At 40.4% G+C, this 27,908-nt stretch overlaps 1 protein-coding gene across 2 annotated transcripts in view; it reads left to right on the forward strand.

Moving 5' to 3' along the window:
* Positions 1 to 27,908, forward strand: part of ofcc1 (orofacial cleft 1 candidate 1) — an 80,648-nt gene that overhangs the window by 10,897 nt on the left and 41,843 nt on the right. The window contains exons 6-14 of one of the 2 annotated variants that reach the window (XM_044339915.1): positions 857 to 1,081; positions 1,364 to 1,461; positions 2,881 to 2,967; positions 3,312 to 3,388; positions 4,634 to 4,760; positions 8,982 to 9,224; positions 12,731 to 12,879; positions 13,132 to 13,246; positions 14,134 to 15,337. In XM_044339915.1, the coding sequence (XP_044195850.1) occupies positions 857 to 1,081; positions 1,364 to 1,461; positions 2,881 to 2,967; positions 3,312 to 3,388; positions 4,634 to 4,760; positions 8,982 to 9,224; positions 12,731 to 12,879; positions 13,132 to 13,246; positions 14,134 to 14,568 (1,556 nt within the window). In that variant the 3' untranslated portion in view covers positions 14,569 to 15,337. Of the gene's footprint in view, positions 1 to 856; positions 1,082 to 1,363; positions 1,462 to 2,880; positions 2,968 to 3,311; positions 3,389 to 4,633; positions 4,761 to 8,981; positions 9,225 to 12,730; positions 12,880 to 13,131; positions 13,247 to 14,133; positions 15,338 to 20,978; positions 21,071 to 22,867; positions 23,014 to 27,908 lie in introns of those variants that run through there. The other variant, XM_044339916.1, reaches the window with a different exon arrangement.

Below are 27,908 nucleotides of genomic sequence, written 5' to 3' on the forward strand. Positions count from 1 at the left end.
CATTTTTTTCTGAGCAAATTCCTGGATAAATCCCTTCTTTCTGTCTAAGATCTTTAGTTCTTCCTTTTTATCTCGATAAATTCTATTGCTTTGGCTTGAAGATGAAAGACCACAGAACTGGCATTCTATTCATTCTAGTTTTCTGTAAGGCGCTAGGCATTGATATCAGCTTCTATGTGAAAAGCATTAACTAGTGATAACAGCTTTGGCTGTTACACATATTGGACTGCACACGTTGAATACACAGATGCTGAAAGAATACCTTGTGCTTTCTACCAACGAGGCAGTGCAGAAAAACTGAAAAGACACACATGGATCTATAGTAGATGATGCTTCTGTAAAGAATTGTGGAGGTGTCTGGTAATTGATGAATAAAACCATTAGAACTTTCATGTAAAAAATAGCAGTCTGAAGAAAATAAAAACAAATTTTAGCTTAAAGCCACAGTCACTTGAAAAAGTAGTATGTGTTTGTCTTTACCTGAGACAGGCAGTACACAAAAAGACATCTTCCTTCAATTCCTCGTATAGAAACAGATTAGATATCTACTCCTGCTGTAAAGTTAAAAAAAACTCCGGTATATATTTCATTATGAGATTCATGTTCATTCATGTATGTTCATATAAGTGTTTGTGTAAGTTACAATTTCAGACTTCACTGTCCACCTGCATTAATGTCTGTATATGCATACACGTCTCTGTAAGTGTGTGTTTGGATGTGCTAAGTATGCGTGTCCATCAGTATGTGTATGCATGTGCTAATGTTTATGTGTGCAGATTCATCTTAGTGTGTGTGTGTGTGTGTGTGTATGTGTGTGTGTGTGTCTGTGCATGCCCACTGATGCGTATCTCTCCAGGTACGCTGCTAGCCTCTAGGGATGAGGAGGTGTTGGAGGTGAAGGCGGGTGATCCGGTGCTTCAGCGGCGACTGCTGCTCCATAGTGGTGGTGATGCCTCAGGCTCCAGGCCCTCCCAGGCCCATTTCATTGCCAAAGCCCAGGCTGGGGCTAGTGCTGGGCTTGGAGGAGAAGCTGGACTGGAAGCAGGGAGGATGGTAATGGGCAGAGAGAGCACTGTAAAAAGTAATCATATCCTTTTATTCATTTTCATATTTGAATTCTTGTGTGGAGAGTATAATATAGTATAGTATAGTATAGTATAGTATAGTATAGTTATATTGTATGGTATAGTACTATGGTATTTCAATAATTCGAATTCATTCATAATTCATCAATTAATGACGTTTCTTCAGTTTTTATCCCTGTTAAAGTTTTTATTGAACGTTTTTATCGGAAAAGAAATCTGATAAAAAAAGGAGAAGAATTTATATTCATTTTTTTCTTATACATTCTTATATCTTGCAGTGAAAACAGCTGAGGAGGTGATCCCCCACTACGCCCAGCAGCTGAGGGAGTGTGTGCGACCTGACATGATCACGCTTGGCAGCCTTTCACTGCAGCAGGTCAGGGCTACAAAGAGGAATATCTGTGTCATCATCCCATATTCACCAGCACATCAGCCATGTCCATTATAGTGTGTATCAGTGGCTTTGGCTAATGGACATAGAGTGTGTGCATGTGGGCGTGTACATTCATCTGTTTTTGTCTGTTCACATGCCTGTGTGTGTACATATGTGTGTGTCTTACACACTCAGCTTACTAAGTTTCTTTCTCTTTTTTCATACTTGCTTCTTTGCTCTACTTTTTGTCCCTAACCTTTTTTTCTCCACTGCTACCTTTTTGAAAGTTCCACATTTCATTCTCAGTGTGGATGGTCTGAATCTCCACTGAATGCATTGAAATAAAATAGCTCTTTGTAGAACGTGCATTGAAGATATTTCAGAGGTTAGATAACTCATTCATCCTCAGCTCAAAATGAGAGCATGGATTTCAACTGTATAATTTATGCTACATATGATATCCTCACACAATTAATTTATTTGTGGAGACACTTTTGTTCTGTCTTTGAACTTTGCTGTGCATTGTCATGCATATTTGTTTCTGACAGAAACTGAATTTTCTTGGTTCTTTAACCATCTTATTTTCCTTTTCAGGAAAAATAGAGCGTGACTACTTTTTATTTTCCAACTGTGTTTTTGCAGGGAGGAGGGATTTTGCGAACTAGCGTTAAGATCTGAAGCTTCTTACCAAACAAGTGTTTGTATTCCATCAGGCAGAAAAGAAATGAGAGTGAACACGGGATTTCCATTGTGTCAGGAAATCTAGATTGCAAAGAAACCCAAACATTAACACATATGTAAACAGAATGCAGAACTTCTATCCACTGTATTTTTAGTCGTAATCTCACTTGAAAAGAGAGTAGGAGTATCAAATTATATGAATAGAGAGTAAATGTAATTGGGGAAAAATGGTTCAACAATGTCTCACCATCACTTGGAAGACACAGCAACAGTTGACTCATCCCCTCTTACTGGATAATCAGTGGCATCTACTGTGTACTGTATCAGTATTGGGATCAGTGTTATCTTATTCTGTATAATATGTATGCGCTCTCCTACTGTTTCCACACCCACCTCCCATTGAAAGCACATTATCCACCAGAGATTTCACATCTATTTTAAAAATAATAGTGTTTTTCTTCTTTCTCTATTCTGCTGCACAAAGCCTCTACAGGGCGAGACGCTGTCACTTAGCAGTGTCAATGCGTCTGAATGGGGAGTGTGAATGTGCTGACTGAATGTAAAACCGGCAGAAATGCTCATCAAACGCTACATGTCTTTAGGGTCTGGCTCGGTATCGATTGCCTGCAGATTGCATTACAGTTGCTCCTTGTGCTTAATTCTGCCATTATGGTGTACCGCACTGTTTCATAAAGCTGCACTCAAAGAAAGTGTGCATGTGTATTTACACATATTTTTCAGCAAGCTGCTCAGAAGGGACCACTGAAGAGGAGTGAGTGGGCAAAGAGAAAGAAGAGACTAATGGCCTTTTTCACTAGGAATGTTGTGGTAAAGACCCTTGTGCTGCATATATACTGTATGTGTTGCTTTTTTAGTTATAGGTATATCTGCCCTCAAGACATTAGCTTTGAGGCTATATGATGTCTATAGGTCATTTCACAAGCTGAACACATCATATTCTTTTCCATTACATTTGTCCATAATATAAACCCACCAAATTGTTAATGCTTATGTGCTCAGCTTTAAAATATGTTATTGAAGTCTCACATTAATTAATATCTTAAATTACAATTATAAACGAGGTTGTTTAAATTGAATAAACTGTCAATTAGCTGATCATGTTAATGATAGTTAAGTATGGTTGTTAACACATCCACTTTAATATTTCAAAGGAGCCCCATTCACAAAGAGACTGTGACGAGGCAGTGAGAGAAGCGCCACAACCCAGGCTGAACACACTGCTTCAGTGGTAAGTCCAGCCCATTTCATATTTCTCTCCGTATGTACAATTGATGTCACATGACTGTAATCATTAATTGTGTGAAAAGCATTTGTATTCCCACTGACATCCGAGAAGGCATGTAATTTATATGTCCTCTGCATGGCTTCTCCTGTCGGCGGGCATTGCATTGTGGGTAGTATGGCTCGAGGCCACAGAAATCTGTCCATGTCATTGGGCTGGAAGGCGCATCAATTCTTGGTCCATCCACTTAAGTCAGAGATCACACATCACATCTCATACCGAGAGCCCAGCGGGCAATCAGCTTAGCATGTTTAAGTTTTTAGTAATTATGGACTACCATGCTGGCTGACATGATAGAATCAAGAAACTACTGTACACATCAGTATCTTCACTTGTGTTTGGTTGTTTTATGGGTGGGTGGTAGTCGGACACCAGCCCTGTCAGATGAATGTGGTTCGGAGTTTAGCGAGATGACCTCCTCTCGACAGCCTTGAACCCTGTAAATTCCTTCTGATATCAATGGTGGGTGGCTATTAGACATGGGAGACTTTCTATGCATCACCTAGGGCTACATCTGCCTGAAATTGAATGAGAAATGATTTCACTTTTTCTCTCTCTATGCCTATGAAAGAAAAAAAAAATAAAGAGGAGAGACGCGGAGCTGAGTTGTGGTTTTTGTAACAAATGTGTAATTCATTTGTTTCCACTGTTTCTGATTTAATGGAGGTCGAGTAATTGCATTAGGAAGCACATTGTGCCTTGTTGTGAACTGATGAAAGCACATGTAATACTTTTGATAGGCGAACAGAGAGGAGGGAGAGAAAGGAAAGAAAGACCCAGTGCCTGCCTTTGATGCTGAGCATTTATTTGCTGAATTATCCTTCCTTTTACAAGCATCTTATCCCCAGTCACAGGCAGGCCAGGGCCCCTGTGATATTGCTTTATTTTGAGGAATTAAGAGAGGTGGCGAGGAGACAGAGCGAAGCAACCGCTTATTACATTACCACTGATAAGATTGAAAGGCTGAGAAAGGGAGAGAGAGAGAGGGAGAGGGAAAGAAATAGAAAGAGAGAGAGGGACCCAGTGGAAAGTGTTTTGTTGTGGTGTTATTAGATTGAGCTGCTGTTGGCTACAGAGTGGAACAACAGAGAATCCAAAATGCAGGTGGCTGTTAACAGGGTTAGCTTCTTGTGTTTGTGTTTCCTATACACGTGTGTGTGTGTGTGTGTGTGTGTGTGTTTGTGCACGTAGTAGCAGAACCCTTGAAAGCCTGTCACTCAGAGCGCTGGGTGAAGGCCAAGAGGAAGCTACAGCCGAATACGGCCAGATGACAGAGCTCCCAGAATCCTCCTCTTCGGCATCATGGCCCCTGCGGCAGGTAAGATCTGTTTTCCACTGTGACTGTGGACTGGGGGAAAAAGAAAACACACAAACAGGAAGTGACATACCCCTTAATCTCTAAGAGGGTTGTGTCTCAGGAGAAGATATCGATCCTGAAGTGTTTACCAATCGCCAAAAAATAAATAAATAAAAGGCAGGATTGGTTGTTCAAAAACAGTCAAATGATGTAATTATGTGAAATCCTATGATGAATGGGACCTTTTAAAGAATGGGGAAATTATGTCCCTTTTTTCTAGTTTTTCAAATTCCTTCACTCCTTTCATTACACCAGTGGGTAGTGAATGTGCACATGCCTACACACATACATTCACGCACAGGCACCATACAACGCTGAGCAAAAGGCTTCCCTATACAGTATGCTAACTATCCAGCCACATTGTTTTTATACAGTATATAAAGAATGTTTTCCTGCTTTGTGTGGATGGAGTCTGTGGTTTTAGGAATCTAAGTAGGAGGGAAAAGGAGTCTTTGGAGATGAAAAAGGGGAACAGAGGGAGAGCAGAGAAAAGAGAACCAAGTGGGAAAGGGAGACGGAAGCTGCAGCTTTAGCGGTAGCATCACCAGCTGTGGGAGGAGTGTGCTGTTGTGTTGCATCTGGGGATGAGGCTGCCATGCCACCGTGCTGGCTTAAAGATGTAATGAATCTTCAGTCGGGGGCTTTCCTTCCAGGGTGACAACTGGCTTTGAGGAAGGTTGTAAATGCAGGGGAGATTGTGGTATAATTCCTCAGACTGGCGTTTGTGCCCCCCAGTCACCATTCGATTATCTCCCAAATTGCTGTGTTTCACTGAGATAAAGATTTTTTATGGCTTGCTGACTTGAAACAACCGGCACAGGCAGAATAGGGGGCAAAAGAGGGAGAGGGAAAGAGAGAAAGAGAGAGAGAGAAAGCAATGGCCAAACCTGCCACGCATAGTAATTTCCTTTGGTAAATGACAAAATCTTTGTTTATATGACATTTCCCTAAAATTACTGCAGCGAGATGAATCTGAAATATAAAATGTCACATTTGGCATGCAAAACTATGAAAATATATTTCTGTGCAAAATTCATGGAGGCATTTAATTTAGAATGTGTTTAATAACTAAGGCAGCCTGCATCAGTAATCCTGCCCGGAGGTCCCAAAAAGATTGTCATATTTATTCTCTCCTTTCTTCACCCCCCTCCTTCATTCCGAAGCCAAAAATTTTTAAGGGTAAATGTTCATTGTTAATTAAGATTTACTAATTAAAATGAAAATAATTAACGAGAAAGCTTAATCTCTGAATATTAGCCCATACTTAGAAAGAAAGGAAGTTTTTGTATGTGGCATTTCCTGTCTCTATTAAGAGTGCATTTTGTGTGATCAGTCAATGTGTGGAAAGCCCTGAAAAGATATTTCAGCGAAAGGACGGCCGCTTGCCAGCAAAACCACGGAGGATCCCTCGCTAGAGCCTTTGATCTCATCTGTAGGAGTGCTGTAATGTTATGGCACTTTAGGCACAACTCAGGCTTGGGGCAAACAAACCACCTCTGATATGGAAAATTGGCTCACTTCACCTTTTACCTTCGCCTTGCTGTCTTGACTGTCTCTTACGATGCCTGTGCAAGCATGTGGGCCAGATAATAACAATACCTCTTAAACACATACGTAGTGCAAATTGTAACATTGTGATGTTATTATTTTTTATTTCTTTGCCTCTTTCTTCTCTTTTCTCCTCATCCTCCTCTTCCTTTCCAGTCTTCATGCATCTCTTTCTAGTGTGGGGGTTTGGAGGCCTCCATCACCTCCTCCCGAATGTGAGATGTGTGGGCTAAACCGCTTTGCCACCAATTATACTAATTTCACTTCTGCCTAAATTGTTTTTGTTGTTTTGGTATGCAAAGATGCTCACAGTGAGGAGATTGAGGGGCATTACTGCAGGGCTCAGCACACACCTTCCCCCCTCACAGACTGGCAGAGCAATGGGCACCGCCAGCTGCTGCTAGGTGAATGTGTGTGTGTGTGTGTGTGGTGTGTGTGGCTGTAAAAAGGAAAGGAACAGTCTCAGGTTGGTTTGTGACAACACCGTGTTACTGTATACTGTAAAACAAAGTGGAGACAATGCATGAGTGTGTGTGTGTGAGCACATATAGACTCAGAGTGTTACTGTGTCATCGATTGGAATTGAGGGCTTTAATTGCCAGACACTCAAAATTTGCCCTAGGGGGTGAACACAGCGCAAATACGAGAACATAAAATAAATGGACATTAAGAGATGCAACTTAGATAATCATAGGATAATAAATGCCTGCGATTTTATACAGTGTACAGAGGATTGGAAATGATGGGATAGGATGGGAAGGCTTCACAAAAATATCAGGAATCATCTTCTGGTGACCATAAATATGCATATCAGATTTCATGGCAATACTTTGGTCACCGCTGTCTCTTTTGTCTGCACCAAAGTGTGGGACAGACAGATTGTCGAACTAGCCAAACAATGGGCTGACAAACATCGCTATTTAAAAACATATGAATGGTGACAGAGAAGTCTCTCTGTTTAAGCCAAATTGACTTTTCATTCAGAGCTGTTCAACAGATGCCACAGGGGACAAAAGACTGAATATGTATTTATATTGTTCTCTGATTATGTTTCATTAAAAAAACTAAACTGTCTAGCCAGCTTACCCTATTACTCATCTTAAGCCTTAAAAAAAGGCACATGTCACCAAAACAAACAAACAACAAGTGGGACGATGTAGCCTGAAGGTTAGTGGGATGAGCTCTTTATACCAGGGGGTTGGTGTTCTGAAACCTTCATCTGAATTGGCAATCTGGCCAGGGGAAATAAATATCACTCGATAACGAAACTGCTGATGTGCCCTCGAGCAAGGCACTTAACCCCTAAATGGTTGAGTGGAGATCAGTAGATGGAAGCCTGCAGCTGCACTGGGCATCTCTTAAACAAATGACTGTGTACTTGGGCAAAAACACCTCTCTTGTTCAGCAGACATACCTGAAGTTAGTAAAGAAGACTTCCCAAAAGGTAGAATTGTATCATCAGATACGCATTTTCTGGGCAGTTTGATTATTCAGAGGTTGTCAAAGTTTGTTTCTACCTTGCTATGTCATATATTCAACTTTTCCATCCATCATACAGCAAGGTCGTGATGTTTGTCATTCACTACAATACTAAATTACATGCAACCTGTGTCATGGTCCTCCTTACATTTACAAACGGTGCAATATATTCTCTGTGACTGGAGGTCTGTTCTTGGAATCCAAAATAAAGACAACACAAGACTTTGCCATGCTAGAAGAAATAAACACAGACAAAGATGTTTTTGTTAGTTCTCTAAACCTGCAAAGACAAGAAGAAGGGATGGATAGATTGCTCATTATAGCAACAGATTAGTGTAAGTAGGTGATGTGAAAATGGAGAAAGTGAGTAATGAAATAAGTAAGCTTTATTTACATATCACTTTTCCAAACAATATTTACAGTGTGCTTTATTGAAAGTGATGTTAACCATTGCCAACCAAGGTCAATATGGGAGCCTCGCTTTGCAAACAAAGGAAGGAAGGAGAACTATTTATTACTTTGGCAGGTGTGTTGGTGATGAACTGAAACATAACAGAAATAACAGCATTAACTAGATACAGTAGATAAGCAATTAAAAAGTTGCCACACTTTCCTGGAAACAAACACTTACACTAAAATTTAGTGTAAAATGAGTTATTGGTGAAAAGCTGTTTTTAAGTTTATGCCACTCCCTCTTGATACTACTGTTGGCTGTAGGCAAATTAAAATGAAGTGACGCCTCCATGTGAGGCCGTCTCTTCCCTTTCCTTCAGATGTGCTGTAAGACAATAGAACATCTGTATTTCTCTGAGGTTTTGTATGTACAGGAAATCAGGGTTTTACCTTTGCACATAAAAAGTATTACATATGCAAGATTTTAAAAAAATGGCAACACTATACAGTAGGTTTAGGGAAAGTGCAGAATATACAGTTTGCAGTTATAGCCCTCAGTAATGGTAAACACGGAGACAAGGATTGCATCAAAGGGTGTAGGATTATTTATTAATTATCTGTATTATGTTAATGTCATTCATAAGTTCCATTTAGTGAGATGACAAGTGTGGCATCCCATTAGCTTAACTGTCCATAATCATAGAAATACCAGAGCTACTATAAAATACTGCTATCAAATACTCTGTACTATGTGTATTGCAGATGAACCAGAGCACAACTCCCCAGCCTGTGGAGGTGTGTATGTGTTGCCTACGGGCCACCAGGGACAAGCTTCCCAGGGGTCTCTACACGGTCAGTGTGGCCCTTCACAGTCGCCTAGGGGGTCCAGCCCTAGCCTGGTGGAGTAAGAAAGAGCAGCAACAATGGATGGTGTCCACTGACCCAGTCGAGCATCGGGGACGCTTCTACGACACTGACCTGCACATCAACCAGCACCTGTTCATGGTGAGGATGTTTTTGATGGGAAAGCAGATCATCTTACATTCTAAATCATGAAAGGTGATGATAAGTATTCAGAAACAAATAGAAGTTATTTATAATTTTGATTAGGAACACCTCAGTATCTTAGAGTATTTTCAAAAATACAATCCACAAGACCTCAAAAATGCCTTGCTTTTTAACTAAATGCAGATGGGTTACTTGAAAGCTAAATATAAATGAATGAGTCATAACTTAAGTATGTTTTTAGCTTTGTTTAAATATTGGAGTTTGGTAAAAACATAGATAATTCTGAAAAACAAATATTTGGAATCCATGAACTCCAAATGTTTGGTTTGCAGTCAGCGTTGACATTCACAATTAAGGCAGCAGAATTGAAAGGGAACAGAGAGATCTGCATTTGAAGGTACCAGTGATATGTGCCTCTATTGACACTAATATGTTTTTATTCAACAAAGGAAGAACAGAATTAAGTTGGGATTTTGTTCATTCAATAAGACCACTTTATGTAAATTGTGCTTGGGGAAGCTGCTTTGAATACTCCTTTTTTTTTCAAATATGTGTATGATGACAAAAAGTGGAATAAATATAAAACATACTGTATCTCTCATCTGAGAACAATTCTGACACTGGTAGACTTTGAATTCAAACACACTCACTTTCACTGACGCCTTTGATGTGAAATGCAATGGAAAATTTCAGTAAGATGTGATCCTAAAAACAAACAGTCCTCTCAGATCAAAGCAAACAATAAAACATGCCGTGCTAATATGACAGAACCTACCACTGCATGTTTAGTTTTCATTTTTGTCACAGTATTTCCAAATTCCTTATCCCTTTTCTTTTCCCCTTGGTTTCTTCAGTTGCAGGGAAGACAGAGCAGTTTCTAGATTGAAAGGGTTATGAGAAGTTATATTACTGTAAAAGACAGAATATGAAAATATGCCACACGCAGCCTCTAGGTTTTTCTCTGGGGATCTCTATATGAATAAAACAACAACTTTTCAAACATGACATTTAATCCATGCATGTAAATCAAACCCAAGATCAATTATTCATTTATATAAGGAAGTAATGTTTTATTGGAATGAAAATGAAGTACAAATGCAGTGAAAAATTTAGTGTCTTTTCTACTTGTCTTTGAGCATCTATAACATAGTTCAGCTGGATCAGGGGGCTAAAAGAAGAAATAGAAAAGTTATGCAGAATTGACTAAAGTGTAATATTTTTTGAAGAGTATAAAAAAAAAAAAAATCTCAACCCCCATTTCCAGTGCAGGATGAAAGACTAAGCATGTTTTCATATTTGGTCCTTTTGGTGAAACAACACAGCAGATTACATTAGATGAAATCCATGCAGATTTCACAACCACTTTCCTAAACCTCTTGATATGAAGGAAAACATCCTCTATAGAAGCTGCACTAATCTTAAAACCCACGTGCTCGTTTTGGATGGTCGATATTGACCAGTGGATTAAAAATCTTTGTTTATGTTTACTCATTGATGATGTGTGCACAGTACAAAAAGAAATCACAAGAGAAACCTTAAAACAGAAGCCACTAAATCCAGTGTCCCTCCTGATCCCATAGAGTTTTGTGCAGGCTCAGAAAGGGCTTCTTCAGTGTTCTGATGGCAACTCTAAAGGCCTTAGCTGGAGCATTTAGCACATGTGGACACTGTCAATGTGCTGGTGGGCGTATTCACTGAGCTCGAGCATCCTGATAATATTGTCTCCGGCTCCCACCAAACATAAAGGACGGGGTAAAAGCTGGCATAAATTGAATGCAGACCTGGGATCTGATTCAGAGGTAAAAAAAAAGGTTTAAGTACGGCATGGTAAATGCCTCATGTCACTCTTCCTCCCTCCTTTCCTCCCCAAACCTTCTGCTGTGCTTTATTGACAAACCTGTTGTTGTTGTCCTCATTGACAGTGGTGGAACCGCTGATCAGATTTGTCTGAGACTATCAGGATTGGCTTGGATGTTTTCTCTCTCTCCTCTTGCCCACACGATAGCGTGCGATTTCAGGAGTGCTTGCAGTGCCTTCTAAGAGGAAATGAGGAATTAGTGATGGTAGGAGGAAGCCAGGAGCTTATTTTACTTTCCTCCCTCTCTCTCTCTCTCTCTCTCCCTCGTTTTTTTTTTCGTTTTTTTTTTCATTCACCCTTTGCTTTGTGTGTCTGGGTTTGGATTTAGACAGAAACAGTGCAGTTCAGTCAGAGATGTCTTGGATATGCTGGCAAGTGGGAGCCCTTGAGAAGAGTCAGGCCCACGGTCTTTGTTCAATTTTTACACTAAATGAGAGGATGCATGAGATCGTACATTTTAATATTAAAAAGGGAAGAAGGAAAGAGAGAAAATAATGAAAGCATCTAGAAAGTATATTTTGGGATCTCTTGATTTTACTCGATAATATTTTGTCTTACCGTATGTTTTGGTCATTGAAGAAGCATTGAGCCACCATGCACAATGATAGTCTGGAATATGTTTTTTTTTTTCTCTTTTTTGTCTTTTTTTCAATGAAACACTATATCTGTAATGATTTAAGAAGACATATAAAGCGGGAAAAATCTGAAGCACATGATGTAGTCTCAGAAATCACACGGGAACACAGCGCTTCCTGCATACACATATATGCAAATAAGCGCACATGTCTACGTGCAGGCACTACACACATGTGCACTCACACATGCACACACAAATTACTATTTATGCAGGTCATATTTCTTACAGTAAATGAATAATATGAAATATCCTCAATATCCATAATCCGTGATATTATGCCATAAATTTGTGTCCTGAGTCAGACACTACTACCCATCATTTCACAGGTGCATACCAAAAGTAGATTAGGCGGGGGGTGGGAGGGATACACATGATTTATGTGTTAAAACAAGTCCTCTGCGTTTTCCATTACAACTAATAAAGGGATAAAATATTTCCACCCAGTGATGGATGAAGTGGCACACACCTCAGTTCATTTTTTTAAGCAAACCCACCGTTCTCTGTGTAAATAAGAATGCATGTGTTTAGCATCGACTGCTAACCACTAACACTTTTTGCTTTATGCAAGATCATCAGTTTGATTGATGGCTGCCTCACTGCATCGTAAATTCAGTAACTGTCAGCTCATAGACTACAACGGTAATCTCAACTCCTCCTCCTCCCTGTGTTTGATGCTGACTTTATTACTACAACATCAACTTTGAGGCAGTTTGCTGAGTTGGACAGGTAAGAATGGCAGTTAAGAAGACTCTAAAAAGAACACAGAAATAATTTTAAGGAGGATTCCAGTCTAGGATGTAGATAAAGTGGCTCCCTGAGGGCTTGTTTCCTGTTTGTTACTTTCTGTTTGTCTGTTTGTCATTGGCTTCTTGGTTACTCAAGTAGTCCTGTATATTTGGCTTTAATGTGTCTGCATATGTGTGCATACGTTAGTATATGTGCCTGCAGGCATGTGTGTTCACCTGAGTGGAATTGCGAGTGACTTTGCGCCTTGCTTTGTGTCTGTAGATCTTGCCTGCAGCCCGTGAGGTCATCCCCTCCATGGTCCTGGTATTCCAATTGATTGCGCTACCAGGAGAGAGCAGCCACATTAGCTCTGTGCTAGCTTGGGGGGCATTTCCTGTTTGTGGCCCGAACCTCGGTCTTGTCCAGGGCAGGTAGGTCAATGGCAGATCAGAGTTAGCTCTTGCACCTGAAGGAGTTTGTATTTTGAGCAATATATACAAGTATTTCAGTTCACTTAACCACGGTCATTCCTAGTAAAATCATTACATGAAGTGACATGAAATTTTAAGCAATTATCCGATCAAATGCCTTAAGTTGGAGAAAAGTAAGACTGTTCATGAACACTTCTCCCATCATGCATCTGGTTGTATGGTGACTATTACTGCTTATTTGTCATCGGCCAGGTACAAAACCCCACTGCTCAGGGGAGAACCCAACACACAACTGGACCAGTTTAAAAAAATTGAGGCCTTCATCTCCTCTGATCTAGACCACTGGCTGTGCAACTTGTACTTTCAGGTGTGTGTTTGTGTGTCTGATTAGGAAACATGTGTATGTACGTGTTTTTTTTGAAGATTCATATCTGTTTTTTTTCTGTATTCTATATTTGTAATCGTGTGCAGTCTAAGTTACAGCTTTTGACTAGGTCTGAATATTAAACCATATGTGTGTGCGTGTGTGTGTGTATGTGTGTGTGTGTGTGTGTGCATCTTTTTTCACTCTGAACCTCACCTATCATTTGGGAGGCAGGACTGTAACTCTGGGTAGATGGGGGTTTGGATTTTTGGATTTTTCATGATAAAAAGCTTTTACGGAGAAATTGGAAATTGGCCCCAGAGAGCAAACAAGAACCACATCTTTACCCAAAAATTCCTGATGCATTTGAGCTGATGCATTGATTAGATTAGTAAACATCTTAATTGAATTAAAAGCCAGAACAAAGCCTTCTTTCTTGGGTTTGTCTCTTTATTTGTCCCTTTGACTGTGACATGTTGTTTGTATTACTGCATTATCATTACTGTTGTCTACAGTTGCTTTGATTCCTGAAGGGATGTAAATTGCCATATTTGTGCAAATCTTTGCGGATGAACTGCACAATAGGATGTGCAATATTCATACTAATTAAAATCATAGCCTTTATTGAATTATTTAATGCCAGCATGGCACACTGTGACAAATACTAATAGTTGGCCATTTTTGTAGTTTGATCACAAACACCTGTAATATAATTGCACACACATGCTGTTTTCCCAAAAACAATGGCTAAATGGTGATGCAATGGAATAATATGAGCATAACTGCTGATGGCATTAACATGAAGAGGTTATATTAATGTTCACTGAACCCATGTGTAGACCTCTAATACACAGAGACAGACTGCCTCCCATTTGTTTGTTGTGTTTCAGGTAAAGCGTCTCCCACATGGAACGTCTGGGGTGCCAGAGCGCTCCGTCACCCTGTTGATACCCCTTTCGAACCCCCCTGTCATGCCCCAACCTGAGGTCCATCACGATCAACTGCCACCCCGGCCCCAGCACCCATCACAGTCCCAGCTCTGTCCACAGCCCATTCATCCCCAGTCCCAGTTGTACCAACAACACGAGCCTCACGCAGGCCCCAGCAGTAGAGCAGGAGAGCCCGCTGTGGTACATTCTCATCGGGGGTCTCCTTTCCACCTGTCAGCTGATTTGGCTTGCTCTTCCTCATCTCTGCCAGGTAGGGGTCCGATGTTAAAACCCCCGACTATGCCACAGTGGGGAGAAAATGTCACCCTAATGTCAACCTGCATTGGGATTGGAAGAATGGCAGGCCTCACTTACAGCACTTTCCCACTGAGCTGAATGTGCTTGAGGGTAGGGTTGGGTAGACAGTGAACAAACTTTGACAGACAGAAGTTAAATCGCGGATGTTTTTCCAGTTAGATTATATGCAAAAAATCAACAGATACTGTAGCATTAATGTTGGTTCAGGTAAATATTTGAGTAGCAAGCGCAACACTGATAGACCCAGCTGACAGACTTGTAATACATTCAGATAAAGCTTTTCAGATAGTACAACCACTTAAATAAGTAAACAAAGCTTTTTCAGCGTGATGACATGACGCTGGGTAAATGTGTGCAATTATCTGAACTAATAAAATGACATCTTTTTGAATTGAATGATAACATTTATATTTTATGTTTCCCATTTTCTTTTTTATGGTGGAACTGAAATAGATTAGCAGCCACACATAAAACTGCTTGTGTGATCAAGCTATTTTAAGGCAATATAGTCAGTGGTATGTCTGGCTGCCGTGTTTAAACTCACCAGTTTTCAATTCAACAAACATGTACAGTAATTAGATTTTATGAGAAAAAAGTTTCCGCAGGATACCAGTGTTGAGTATTCTTTCTTTTTTGCCTGTTAGATGTTCAAACAGTATATTTGAGAAGTATTGGGAGACTCAGCCTCACTGTCCCTTATATCTACACAGTTTCATCTCTTTAATACTTAACTAAGATAAACAAACAAAAGCCTTGGCAGACACAAATTGATTTTGTCATTGTAGGTGTTAGCTTTTACTGTGGTTGTGGTTTTATGTGATACTGCAATAAAGGAATTCTTTTGTTTGCTTGTTTGTTTTGCCTTGATAAACACTTCATTGCTAGACAGCACATAAAGCATTAGAGAGGCGTCTACCTTCTAATTACTGAGTTATAACTTTAAATAGAGCAGTTTTGATCCATTGACTGAGATCTCTTCTCTGCAGTCCAGTGAGGTGTTGGCTGTTGTCAACCTGTAAGCCATCATACATTTCTGATAACTGTCTCAATGTTGTAATCTCTCTCATTATTAATACTGAAGCTTCAAATGTAATCTTCATTTCATATCACTTTTTTTTTTCTAGAGGCAATAGGACATAGAACAGTGGCTCTGTGGTTAGTGTTGTTGCTTCACAGTAAGAAGAGCCTTTCTGTGTGGAGTGTGCATGTTCCCCCCCGTGTTTGTGCGGTTTTCCTTCGGGTGCTCTGGTTTCCTCCTACAGTCAGAAGACATACAGGTCAGGTTGATTTGAGACTTACATTTCCAGGTGTGAATATGATTATGTTTCTGTGTGTGGACTGGTGCTCCTTTGCTTTTCTTTTTTTTTTTTTTTTTACAATGCATGCTGGGATAGGTTCCAGCCCCAGTATGACCTTGAATAGGTGTAAGGGGTATATCAGACACAGTAGATGGATGAACTCTTCTGATGTATTGGTTGCCCTGCTTATCTGGTGGTCTGAGCAAGGTCATACCACAAATGCAACCACATCCAGAGGTGTCTAATGACTTCTGTTAATAGTAATAAGGATCCACTTCCTTGTTTTTAAACATGCTATTCTTGTTACCCTCATAGTTTCAAGTAATTCAACATCCTGGTCATTGCCAGGAATCAAATACAGGCTCATTTGGTATTGATCTACTACAAAGGCGACTGGCTAGCTTCTTTGTTATTAATACATCCCCTCTCTTTTTTTCCTTTTCTTTTTTTTTGCACGCACAGCTCATCTTTATTTAACAGTCCTCAAAAGTTTCTGGGGTGCTCTGCTTTAAACATCACACAGGCTTTTTAATTACAAATGAGTTGTGACAGGTCTGCTGGGTAGCACCCTGGCCCATTTTAAACGTGATGCCGGCTGACAGCTTGGCAGTGTTCTCCCAGCACTGAAACATGTGGAAGAAATTGGTCTTTTACATTTCACAGCTTGTCGCTTCCTCCGCTGGCTGACCTGTGACCCCCCACAGAGATCCTAACGCCCACAAGGGAAGTGTCCCCAACGAACTGACTGCCTTTCCAGAGAGAGAGAGAGAGAGAGAGAGAGAGAGAGAGAGAGAGAGAGAGAGAGGGAGGCACTCACTATGGGAGATTTATGTACTGCCACACAAGGCAAGAGGTACCAGGTCTCTTCAGCACACATGGCTGCATACTCAGGCTCACACACAGACGTAACGCACACACATTCTTACAGCCAGGTGAGGAGGTTGCTTGGGAAGTGAACCCGATCCGTAAGTGAAATAACAGATCAAAAGGTGTCCTGCACAACACCTCATCCACGCCGCTCCCTAAGCCGACCTGACGTTTGCGCCTCGTTTGCATACAGATCCGTTCATGTTGCATTACCTCTGGAGCGAATTATGGCATTCAGATGGGGAGATTACGTCAAGGTTGAAGGGAGCGATTGGATGGACAACTTTAACCTAGCCAAAAATGGAAATCCAATTCAGCGAGGAAAAGAAGAACAAATTATCCCCCGTTCTGCAGTCCTCTGTCAAGTCTGGGGGTTTCAGACATTTCCTTCCCATTTCATGCCTCCCTGTTTCTGATGTGCGGCTGTGTGGAGATCGCTTTTTCTGTGCATGTGACGCCAGGATTTTCCTCATTACCCATTTGTCTCAGAATCAGGACAAGTATATGGAGACCTCTTGTCATTGCGATAACATACACACAGCAAAGCTTGACAGTGAGACTGGAAGTTTGTATTCCTGAGGCCTTAAGTTAATTAATCCCTGTAGAAAAAATCACAGTGTGCAGTGAGGTGTCTATTAGAGAACAAAACCTGACATTCCAATCCAAGATAATAACTCTGACAAGTTTTGATCAAGAAATCTGAAGATTACTGTAAGTGCAGTTGTGTTTGCATTGATATTTTTGCGTTTAGTTGGATAATAATAATTCTGCATTACCTCAGTTGACTTGTCCAAGCATAATGGACTGTATCTGGCTTTTTAACATGGAGATTAGCTAGAGGCACATTGGGTTAAGTGACCTTTCACATTAACTGAATGATCCAGTTACATTGGGTTTGTTTGAACCCAAATGACTAATTAGATTAGCATCTTGTTTCATGATCGCCTTTAGTGGATCACTACGAGCACGCAGATGATTCTGCCATAACTGTATCGCTGCTTCATTTCTCTGCCTTCTTATACTTTCATTTATTTATTTATTTTTTTACAAATGCATCGTATCATCCATCCCCTTGAGCACGGATGGTGATTTCGAGGATTCCTCATCTAATGTCTTCTTTGGAGCGCTGCCCTGCACTTTCAGGATGTGCTCCCCTCCAGGCCAGTCCCAGTCATCAGAGTTTCAAACCACAGGGTTATATACCCTCTCAATCAGTCCCACTCCGCACCCCCCCGATTAATTCAACAATGTCCAGATTTCTAAATAGATGGATTCAATCTTTTTAACGTCAAAGCCTGTTGCAGGGATACACATGTAAATGCACTCAGTGGGTGTGGTAATCAAGAAGCCTATAGGGCTGCACGTGGAGGACAAACAAAGAGCGTATGGGACAAATACACCCAAAGGAAACAGTTTCTTGCCTCTGAAATGTACAGAAAAATTCCCAGTTTCTGTGTGATAAGACAAAAGCAGCATATGTGGTTCGGCGAACGGGATAAAGACAAATTTGACTTTCAAGAGCGACAGAGTTCACCAGCGAGAGTGGAAAAGTCTTAAAATGGTATACAAATATGTGCATATTAATATTAATCTGTTTTCGTCATGAAAAGTCAATGAATTACAAGAAGAAATAAAACACTTTTATGTGTGAGGCAACACAAAATCCTCACAGTATCATAGCAACCTTAACACAAGATCTTGACATGGACTCAGGGGTAATATGTGAGTCACTGACCTTCGATCCCTCTGTAACTTTGGACCAGTCATCAGGCAATTAGGGGCCTAGGTGAGCAAGAACCGCCATCTCAGCCTGGTTGCATCTCACCGGTAACACACTGATGGGGTCTCGACAGTGTTACGGCCCCCAGGCTTTTCTCTTTCCTTGGCCTGTTTTTGTGTGTAAGCAAGAAAAGAGGTGTGTCGAGTTATGCGTTTGTAAGGTACACTCATTTGTAGTTCTACCCTAGAAAACGTTTGTGCATGTATGCAAGTGTCTGCATATTAATGTTTTTGTTTGTATGCCTTTCTGTGTGTGTGGGTGCGTCAATGCAGTGTATGCACACGATGAGCATGTGTGTGTGTGCTGGTCTTAACACAGCTCAGAGCGCAAGGGATAACAAGGAGTTTGTTGTTGGCCTTGAGTGCCCGGAGAGGCTGGAGTTGTGGCAGCTCCAGCTCTCTGAGTTCACGGACATAGCCCTTAGCTGTCGAAGCTGTCGATGCTGCCTCCGCGCTCATTCTGGTTCCACAGCGTCTGCGCATTAGCAAGTAGGGCCTTGTGTAATGAGTGTGTGTGTGCTGTCTAAAAAAGCATCCTAATCCGTGGTGGTCCAAGTCTCTGAGTCCACAGTTGCTGTTGTTGTTTCTAATAGAGGCTGAGGTGTGTGTGTGTTTGTCAGTGTATGTGAGTGTGTACATTAAAAGCAGCTGGCCATGGGCTGCTCAGACTGTCTGTACAATAACACACACACATACAAATAAATACTTTGCTAAAATGCAATTTGCACAAGTGCAGTTTTAGTGATAAACTACTGAAACAATTCGTTAAAACCTGAATTAGAAATGGTTGATTTTGTATTTTTTTAAAAGTTGAGCAGAATGGTCTTTATTTTCTTTTTGGATTAATACAATGAAATGCAAAACTACCAAGTTCGGATTTCCCATTTCATATATTTGACACAAAAAGGACTCTGACTTGTTGCCTCTTGGTCAATCCCCCTCTTTCTAACTGCTTTTACATCTTTGACATTTATTCATGGCAGTGCTTCACATGTCTTTTTTCTTTTTCTTTTTTAGTATGAAAAATATCTTGTCGTTTCGTCCAGGTATTCAAATATTTTAGCTCAGTGTTTACAAGATATTTGACAGATGTGAGATTATTAGAATCTTAACACTGACAGAATTGAGTTTACAGTTATGTAATGACAAGTGTAGAAATATAAGATATTTCATTCTGAAGAGAACAAATATAACCTTATTACCTTGTAACTGTAGGCACTCCAAATGTTTACCAGCAGCGCAGTGGTAATTAAAAACTACATCTGTGTTAGGATGAAATCTGATTTCAGACTCCCTTAATAATAACAGTGAACAGACACTTCCTGCCATTTATGAACATTTTAGCTGTCAAGTATTTCTTTTTTTTTATGATAAATAGTTTATTGCTGTCAAGTATTTCTGATGTGTCACCTATATTTAAGTTATTATTACTGATATATTTAATCCAGCAGCAAGAGGAAAATGATATCATCGCAAAGGTTTCCTTATGTATTATATAGATGTGACTGGTTCCACGGGGGGGAAAAAGTTTCACATAGTGAGATTTTTACATGTATCAAGCTAAGGTTTACTTAATTACAACCTCCAGGCAACGCAGGAACCCTTTTTTAAATTCTGTGAATGTTAATATGCTAAATAATGCAGATCTCCGACTCTTCAAGCATGAGACACACATCTGGCGGCTTACAATTTAAATTACAGCAAAAAAAAAAAAAAAAAAAAAAGAGTGAGACAGATAGAGAGAGGAAAGAAAAAAAGAGGGTGAGGATGAAAAACACTTCAAAAGTAATTTTCCAAAGAAGAGAAGAATGGGAAAATGTATTACAACCAAATTTAATTTCTTTTTCGATTTTTCATCATTTCTAATTGCATACATTAGAGTGTGGAGGCTGGTACGGTTCAGCTCTGAGATTGTGGGAGACAGAGATGACTGTGCAGTGGGAGCTCCATAAGTTAACACTCCTACTTCTCTCTGTGCATCAGCCTTTGTTGCTTTTTCAAGTCTCCAGATAGTACAGCAAAACATCTTCACTACAGTACCTGCCTCAGAGTAGAAAAACAAGACAAAAGCAACACTTGCACTGTGCTCAGAAATGCAAAGAGTATTTCATTTGATGTACCGGTGCACTGCAAACAATACATTTTTAACACACTTATCTGTTTGAATTGTGATCTCTGTTAATTTTTAAAAAATCATCTAAAAACCTGGAATTTCCCAAGCACCTTTAGCTCAATTTTAAATGTATTATACATAGATAAATACTTTTATTTTGTATTATGGTGCCATATGGTGGTCACATGATTATTTTCATAATCCTGAATGTACAATGTTTTTTTCATTTTTTAATTTCCTTTATTGCATTTTAATCAGTACTTTCAACAACTGTATACTAGTAATCCTTTGAATTGTGTAATATAAATATTACTTAACCACCCCTGATCCTCTCTATGTTTGCCAGATGTGGTTTGCAAATGAAAACAAACACGGACCTTTCTTTCTTTCTTTCACACTGACTGCACACTATTTCTCTGTTTGGGATCCAGGGAAGAACTCTTCCTTGGGAGCCATTTCTGGAAACACGGGAGAGAAGAGTGATCCATGCAGGGAGAAAGCAGAGGGTGGGATTCACTACAAGGTAACAACAGTGATTTAAGGGGAAGTGTTCCTACCCTTGAAATGAGCACCCTCTCCGCTTTCCTCTTCCCGCCCCTCTCTGCACCCCTACACACACCTCCCCGGCTTATTATCTGAGATTTGTCAAAATACATTTCACACTAACAGGTATTTTTCAGCCTTCAAAGCCAGTTTTGATCTGCTTGACAAGCCAAAGCAGCTCAAATTCTGTGAAATCAGCAATGCCAGCCAGGCCTCCCTTTTTTTTTTTCTCCAAGCCGCTCTGAATACGCCTCTTCCTGTGCTACAGAGGACTTAAGCTAAATTAATCAAAGCCTGCATGTTACCTGCCATACTTTGAAGTGGTAATTGCAAAATTACTCTGTGTGCTGATCTGGCATTGCTGCCTCCTGGTCCGCCCCTGCCATTGTGCCTCTGCTGCGGCCTTTTGTTGTTGTGATGTTATTGTTGAGGTAGTTAGAAGCCTATGAACAACATCAAGCCTCCGTCTCTCACGCACATAGAGACATCCTCCCCTCTTGCATCTCTCCGCCGTCCCTCCAAGTCTTTATTCTTAGTAACCTCCTTCTACTGATGTACAGGAGGCTCCTCAGACCGCCATTAATCAGTGATAACCTGTTAAATAAATGAGTTTGTTGATATGAGCTTTTATTTCTCTGCAGCCTCTATAGACCATGTTTTTTCCTTATCCTCCTGGCCCTATCTTTAAAAGCTTGCTAACTCTGTCAAATGTCGTGGTGTGGAACCCAGTTGTCTAATGATTAAGTGGAGTGATCTCCAACCTGCCCCAGCCTGGGAGTGCTAGGGATCAGATTTCAACCCTTCAACCTGCAGTGCAGGCCTAATTAAAATGAATTTTCTCCAGGCAACCACTTTGCCCATAGGGCAGGAATCCAGCTATATACGGAATCCGCTCTTAAGGTATTGCAGTAAATTTATTGTGGGGAGACACCAGAGAACATTGCGGTTTATATATCTCCTGCATTTTTCTCTCTGCTTTTTTTCCTGCTCCTTTCCACCTTTTTATTGTGATCATCACTCTGGAATCCAAGCTTGCTTTGGCAAAGATTGCCCTATGAAAACGAATGGAGCTTTTATTGGGCCCTGCCCATTTACTACTTCCTGGGCCTAGTTTATCTCAGAGGGAGAGATGGAGAGGGAGAGAGAGAGAGAGAGAGAGAGAGATGGAGGAGAGGAATAGGTTGGAAAAAAAGAAATGGAGAGAGGTAGAGTGAGACAGTGGAGGAAGAAAGAGAGAGGTTGCTTATTCCAATTGTGGATCTCATTAACATACATCAGTGAGTATTTCACAACTTCAAGCTGAAAGGCACTAAGCCCACCCAAGGGCAACACAGGCAGGGCTGACAGGGCCAGGGAAAGCAAGCCGTTAACATGTTGGCGGCTTAACAAATAATATCTGCTCCCAAGTACCTTGGTGAAATATTTAAAACCCGACTTCCTAACTCCATTTGACTGTGTTTATGATGATGACAGTAAACGACTTGTGTGGAAAAAAACAGTGCCAGCTGCTCAAATATCACATATTTAACACCACCGTCACTGTACGCATGTTTCCCAAATGAACTCAACTTGAATGATGGCGTGCCGTATGCGATTTCGCCGTCATTCTTGTCTCATGTCAATTGAGGCGCGGTTGAGATATAGGAGAGGCTCCAAGGTGCCACGCACACTGTCACTGTCACCGTGTGCATCCCCCAAGATAAATTCAGAGGCCTGTTTCCTGCTTTGATTACAAATGACATCCGCATGTGTTCCCCCCGATTTCTGCTCCTCACAGAAGAAGCCAATCAAGAAGACAAATAGCTGCGGCCCCAGCATGAGCGGCAGCAGCGCACCGCCTCGGCAGGCAGACAAACAGAAGATGCAGCCTTCAATGGAGAACCTCTCCACGGAGGAGATGGAGGAGTATACATTCTCCCTACAGTAAGTCTCACCACTCATTATCCTGCCTCAGCCTGGCAAAATTCAAACGTGGAATAAAAAAATTTAAAAAAAAACAAAACGTGGGTGACAACTGGTTTCTGTGCCTCACAGACAGTGATGTGCATGTGTGCATCAACCAGACAGACACTGACAACACAATGTGCCTACAGCACCTCTTTTACAGATATGGATACCGTAGACTTTCAAGGGAAATCCTAACTAAAATGTTTGTGAGTTTCCTGCTGGTTATTTTTAATCATATCATTTAGTTTAAATTTGTTAACATAAACTAGCAACCAAAGTCATTTCCAGTGCCTCATGGACTAATCTGTCCTAAACAAAAAGAAAGTGACACTTGGCAAGAACTTTGTGAGAAAGCAGAGAAATTGTATAAGGGGTTATATTTTATATTTCATACTTAAAAAACAGACAGTGTCACCTTTTGTACCTTGATCAAATCTCAACTTTTTTGCATTTGAATTAATATGGACTTAAGTCTTGAAGATCATGCAAAAAAAAATATGGATTATAAGTTTGAAATTCACTTCAGTTTTACAAATTTGAGACAAAAAAAAAGAAACTAATTTCTTTTGCACCAATATTGCATATTAGCCAGTCCAAACATTGTTCAGCCTATACCCATTACAGTATGCCACTATGTGGTTTCCACTTTACACCAAAATGATGCACAGGAGGTTTGAAAAATTTTGTTTTCCCCTTCATCATGGCTTACAGCATTTGATTTTAATGAGAAAACGGGGTGTATGAAATATAAACAAAGCAGGAAGCATAGAATTTCAAACACCTTGGCCATGTGTTAAAAGCAACAAGGTGCAGAACTGTATGCCCATGGAGCATCAAAATAGGCTAAAAGCAAAATTGCTTATTTCAACAAAAAAGTCACAGGTATTTGTTTTTATTTGAACGTCAACTAAATTAAGGGGAGGGGATAACCACACACTACACTAGGGGGGGAGCGAGAGAGACAGAGAGAGCGAGTCTTATGTGTGTGTGTGTGTGTGAGAGAGAGGGATCAAGACAGAAAGAGAGCTCTCCCTGGAGATTTAAAAGTACCCATGTTTCCTCATTTCTGGGAGTTGGTAATTTATAGCTGCTGGTCACATATTAAACAAGATCAGAGACTACTCCCTGACATCTTCTGAACATACTGGGGGAATTCAAATGATTACCAGCGTATCCTGCCAACAAATGACGACACAGGGACTATCTTGAGGGAGAGTGAATACAAAACGAACACAGAACCCAGGCAGGCTGCACACAAAGGGACACAATTAAATGGTTTTCACAATTATTCATAGTGCCGCTTTTTACCTCTGAGCAGTCGCAGGGTTCTGTGAGATGAGACGTTTGTCAGTCATAGGTACGGATTGAATTGAGTTGGAGCCCCGTCTGTTCCCTGACGCCCTGTGAAGGTGCTGCCGCTATTGATTTCATCTTTACAAGCACACACATTACAGTATCTCTGAGCTAAAGGCTGCTCTCATCTAATCAGAGCATTAGAAAGATACGGTGCCAGTGCTGGCTTTCACAATGAGGTAAAAGACACTGCAGTCTCAAAGTCATACCCTCACCCATATCTCCCACTGTGCTGTTTGACTTATCCTGGGCTTCTCTACATTACCTGAGGACTGAAAGAGATGCAGACAAAAGGGATTGTTTACAGATTTTTTTTATATTATTTGCCATAATGATGTCATCTCCATCTCTTCTGGCATTTTGAGAGCTCTGTTTGTGTCTGTGTGTGCATGTGTGTGTGTGTGTTTACATGCATTTTTGTGCATGCGTGTGGGAGTGTGTTTGGGTTTATGTGTACATCAGTTCTTGAATGTGTGTGTGTGTGTGTACAGTATGTGTCTGTGTATACATGTATTTTATATGGGATGAGGATTCATACTGCAGTGATTGAGGGATATTACTGCCATCTATTGAGCCACAAGAGACTGAGCTCATTGAGATTTTTATAGGGCGTCCCAACACAAATGTGCAAATCAGATGCTCATGCATTATTGAGGAAACAGTTAGAAACAGTAAGATTTAGTTAGGATATTCTGAGAATCACACAAAAGCTTTAACACAGTGTATTTGTTTCCAGTACGTCACAGTCAGGAGCACTTTATTCGCTAAGTAAAATAAATATATCGGAAGGACTGTATTGGAATGAAGCAGAGAGCTCCACAGTGTGTATTCATACTATAACCAGTATAACCCTGCACACTCACTCTGCATACAGTACATACTTGTAATATTTACTGTACTTAAGTTGCAGGCTGCAGGTGTGACTTCAAAGTGTATAACTTCACGCGAAGAACTGTCTATTAATTGTATGGCAACTGCTAGTATATAGTTTATATGAATTCATCTAATGAAGATGTCAGTCATACAAAGGTTCGCACGATGTACAGTAATGTATGCATTAAATGTTTACCTCATCTATACATGAAAATACTGGGAGAACTTACTGAAAGCTGTCTAAAGACACTGTTTAGGTATTATAAAGGATATTGTAGATAAATAATATTTTATATTTACATTTTTTCTCTCAGTGAGGCCAGAGTCAACTGCTTTCTGGAGTTGCTTGTTGATTATGTTCTTTATTAGATATATATACTTTTTTTTTTTAAAAAGTTTCTGGTTGACAACCTCAAAAATGCATCTACCACCCCGCCCCCACACACACATACACACATAAAAAGACAACACACTAGTAACTTTTACTGTAAGTATTGACAATTGCAAGTCAAATTCTGAGCAAATGAAAAAGACTATGAAAGCAAGCCAGCAACGATTCTTCTTTTCTTTTTTTTTGTGAGTAGTTCCTATGCTGCTGCTATCTGTTTGAACATGCATGAAAGCCTCTCGCCGACCTTCCAGCTTATTTGATGTCTACAAGTGTAATCTTAACCACCTTTTTTCTCACAGAATAGCACTGAGCAAAATCAAAGCACCTGATTCAATACGGCTGTTGTAATTCGATAGTACCAGTTTAATGCTTTTACACTTTAGAAGGTACTTCAAGCAGTACTTTATAGTAAGTGTGCTCAGCACAGTGATAAGTCAATGTTGCAAACTTGCATTTGAGCTGTACAAACCTCATCATCAAGTTTATAAAAATGAATTTGAGATGAGATGACATTTTAAAATTGCAACATATCTTCAGTATTAATATAAGAACAAATTGTACAAAGAAAGAATTATAACCTTTCTCATCTTAGTTGTGCTTTAGCTATTATCAATGATTCCTACATGCCGTACCTCACATTGATTTTGATTTTCATGCATCCACGATTATTGCCAATTAGCTTTAGCATTATGTCTCATCAATGTCACCCAACTTTTTTTTCTACTCTGGTTTTGAGGAGAGAAACCTGTTTTAATCAAAGTCATTCTCACATAGCAATTAGATCTAATTAGTCCAATTATCAAGATTCTAATTACACTGAAATATACCCCCTAAATCTCATATCAATTATAGTATGTGTGACTTGTCCTGATCAGGAGACATGAAGAGAGAATGAGAGACAGAGTTAAGACAAAGCTTGGTGGGAGGTAAAAAAGAAGAGCATCCTCATCCTCCGGAGGCCAAATGACTGCTGACTCCATCTGTCCCCAAAGGTTTTTTCTTTTTTTTTCTTTCCAAATGACTGTATGCCCATTTGGGGATAAATGTCACTTAACCTTTATTCATTTGTTTTACATTCAGAACTATTTTCTTACTGATTATGATGTTATGATTATTTACATCATGCTTGTTTTGTTTAAATCCTATTCCTAAGATGAGTGATGAGTCAAAATAAAAAAGTTTTTAACATTTAAGTCCAGTTAGCTATCAAACACTGTTGTTAGGTCTGGAATAAAGTGGCAGAAATCATTGTGGTGGAAATAATTATCACCTGTATTGAATTCAGGCCTGACCTTTAGAGGCGCATTCACACACATGCCAACTTGCGGCAAGCAGTGTACACAAATACACAAACAAGCACAGACCTGCACAGTATGTTAGTATAGTGGTGCAGTATGGCACTGTAGGTGCACCAGCAAAACACTCACGCACATGCACATACACACACACACACACACACACACACACACACACACAAACACACACGCACAGCCTGTTCTTGTTGTGGAGTCAAAGGGAACACACTGACCTAATTTCCCCCAGTTAGCTCGCCTCGTTGGGGACCAACGTTCCTCTCCACCAGTTTCCCCCAACCGAGCCTATCAGAGCACTCACTCACTGTGTCTCTATCTTTCTGTGCCCTCCATCTGTTTGAGTCTGTATACATGCTCACGTATAAGATTAGTAGTAAAGTGTACAGTTATATTCAGGGCTCCTCATCTGCATTGCTCTATGGTACTAATTATATAAAATCATGTGTTTAAAACATAGATAACATGCTCCCTACAGTGCATTACCATTAGAAGTCATTCCTTTGCTAAAGAATGATTAACTATCATGGAGAGGAAGAGAGATCGGCCTGCAGTTACCGACAGAGAAAAGAGAGAAAACCACCTGAAACAACAGCCAGTTCCAGGCTGTCAATCCCATGCATACTGCAGTTCCAAATCACAATGCAGTGCAAGGGTCAATCAATTCTGATGTAATGCTGGTAGGAGAGGTGGGTGGAGATGGTAGTGCTGGTCACCCCTGGGTCTCTAGTGCTTTCCAGGGCTCTTTCCTGTGCTGAGAGGGCAGGAATGTGTCTGTGTGTGTGTATGCCCAAATGCCTGTGTGCATGTGTGAAAGAGAGGCCCCTGGCTACTATGGCCCGGGTGCACATGTTAGGGTTTTCTGCGTCCAGACGCGCCCTGGGTCACTTCGGATCTCACAGACGCACACATACACAATCATTGTGCTCCTTCCTTTATGGAAA

Source organism: Thunnus albacares, chromosome 21 (assembly GCF_914725855.1).
Source record: "Thunnus albacares chromosome 21, fThuAlb1.1, whole genome shotgun sequence".
NCBI lineage: Eukaryota > Metazoa > Chordata > Actinopteri > Scombriformes > Scombridae > Thunnus > Thunnus albacares.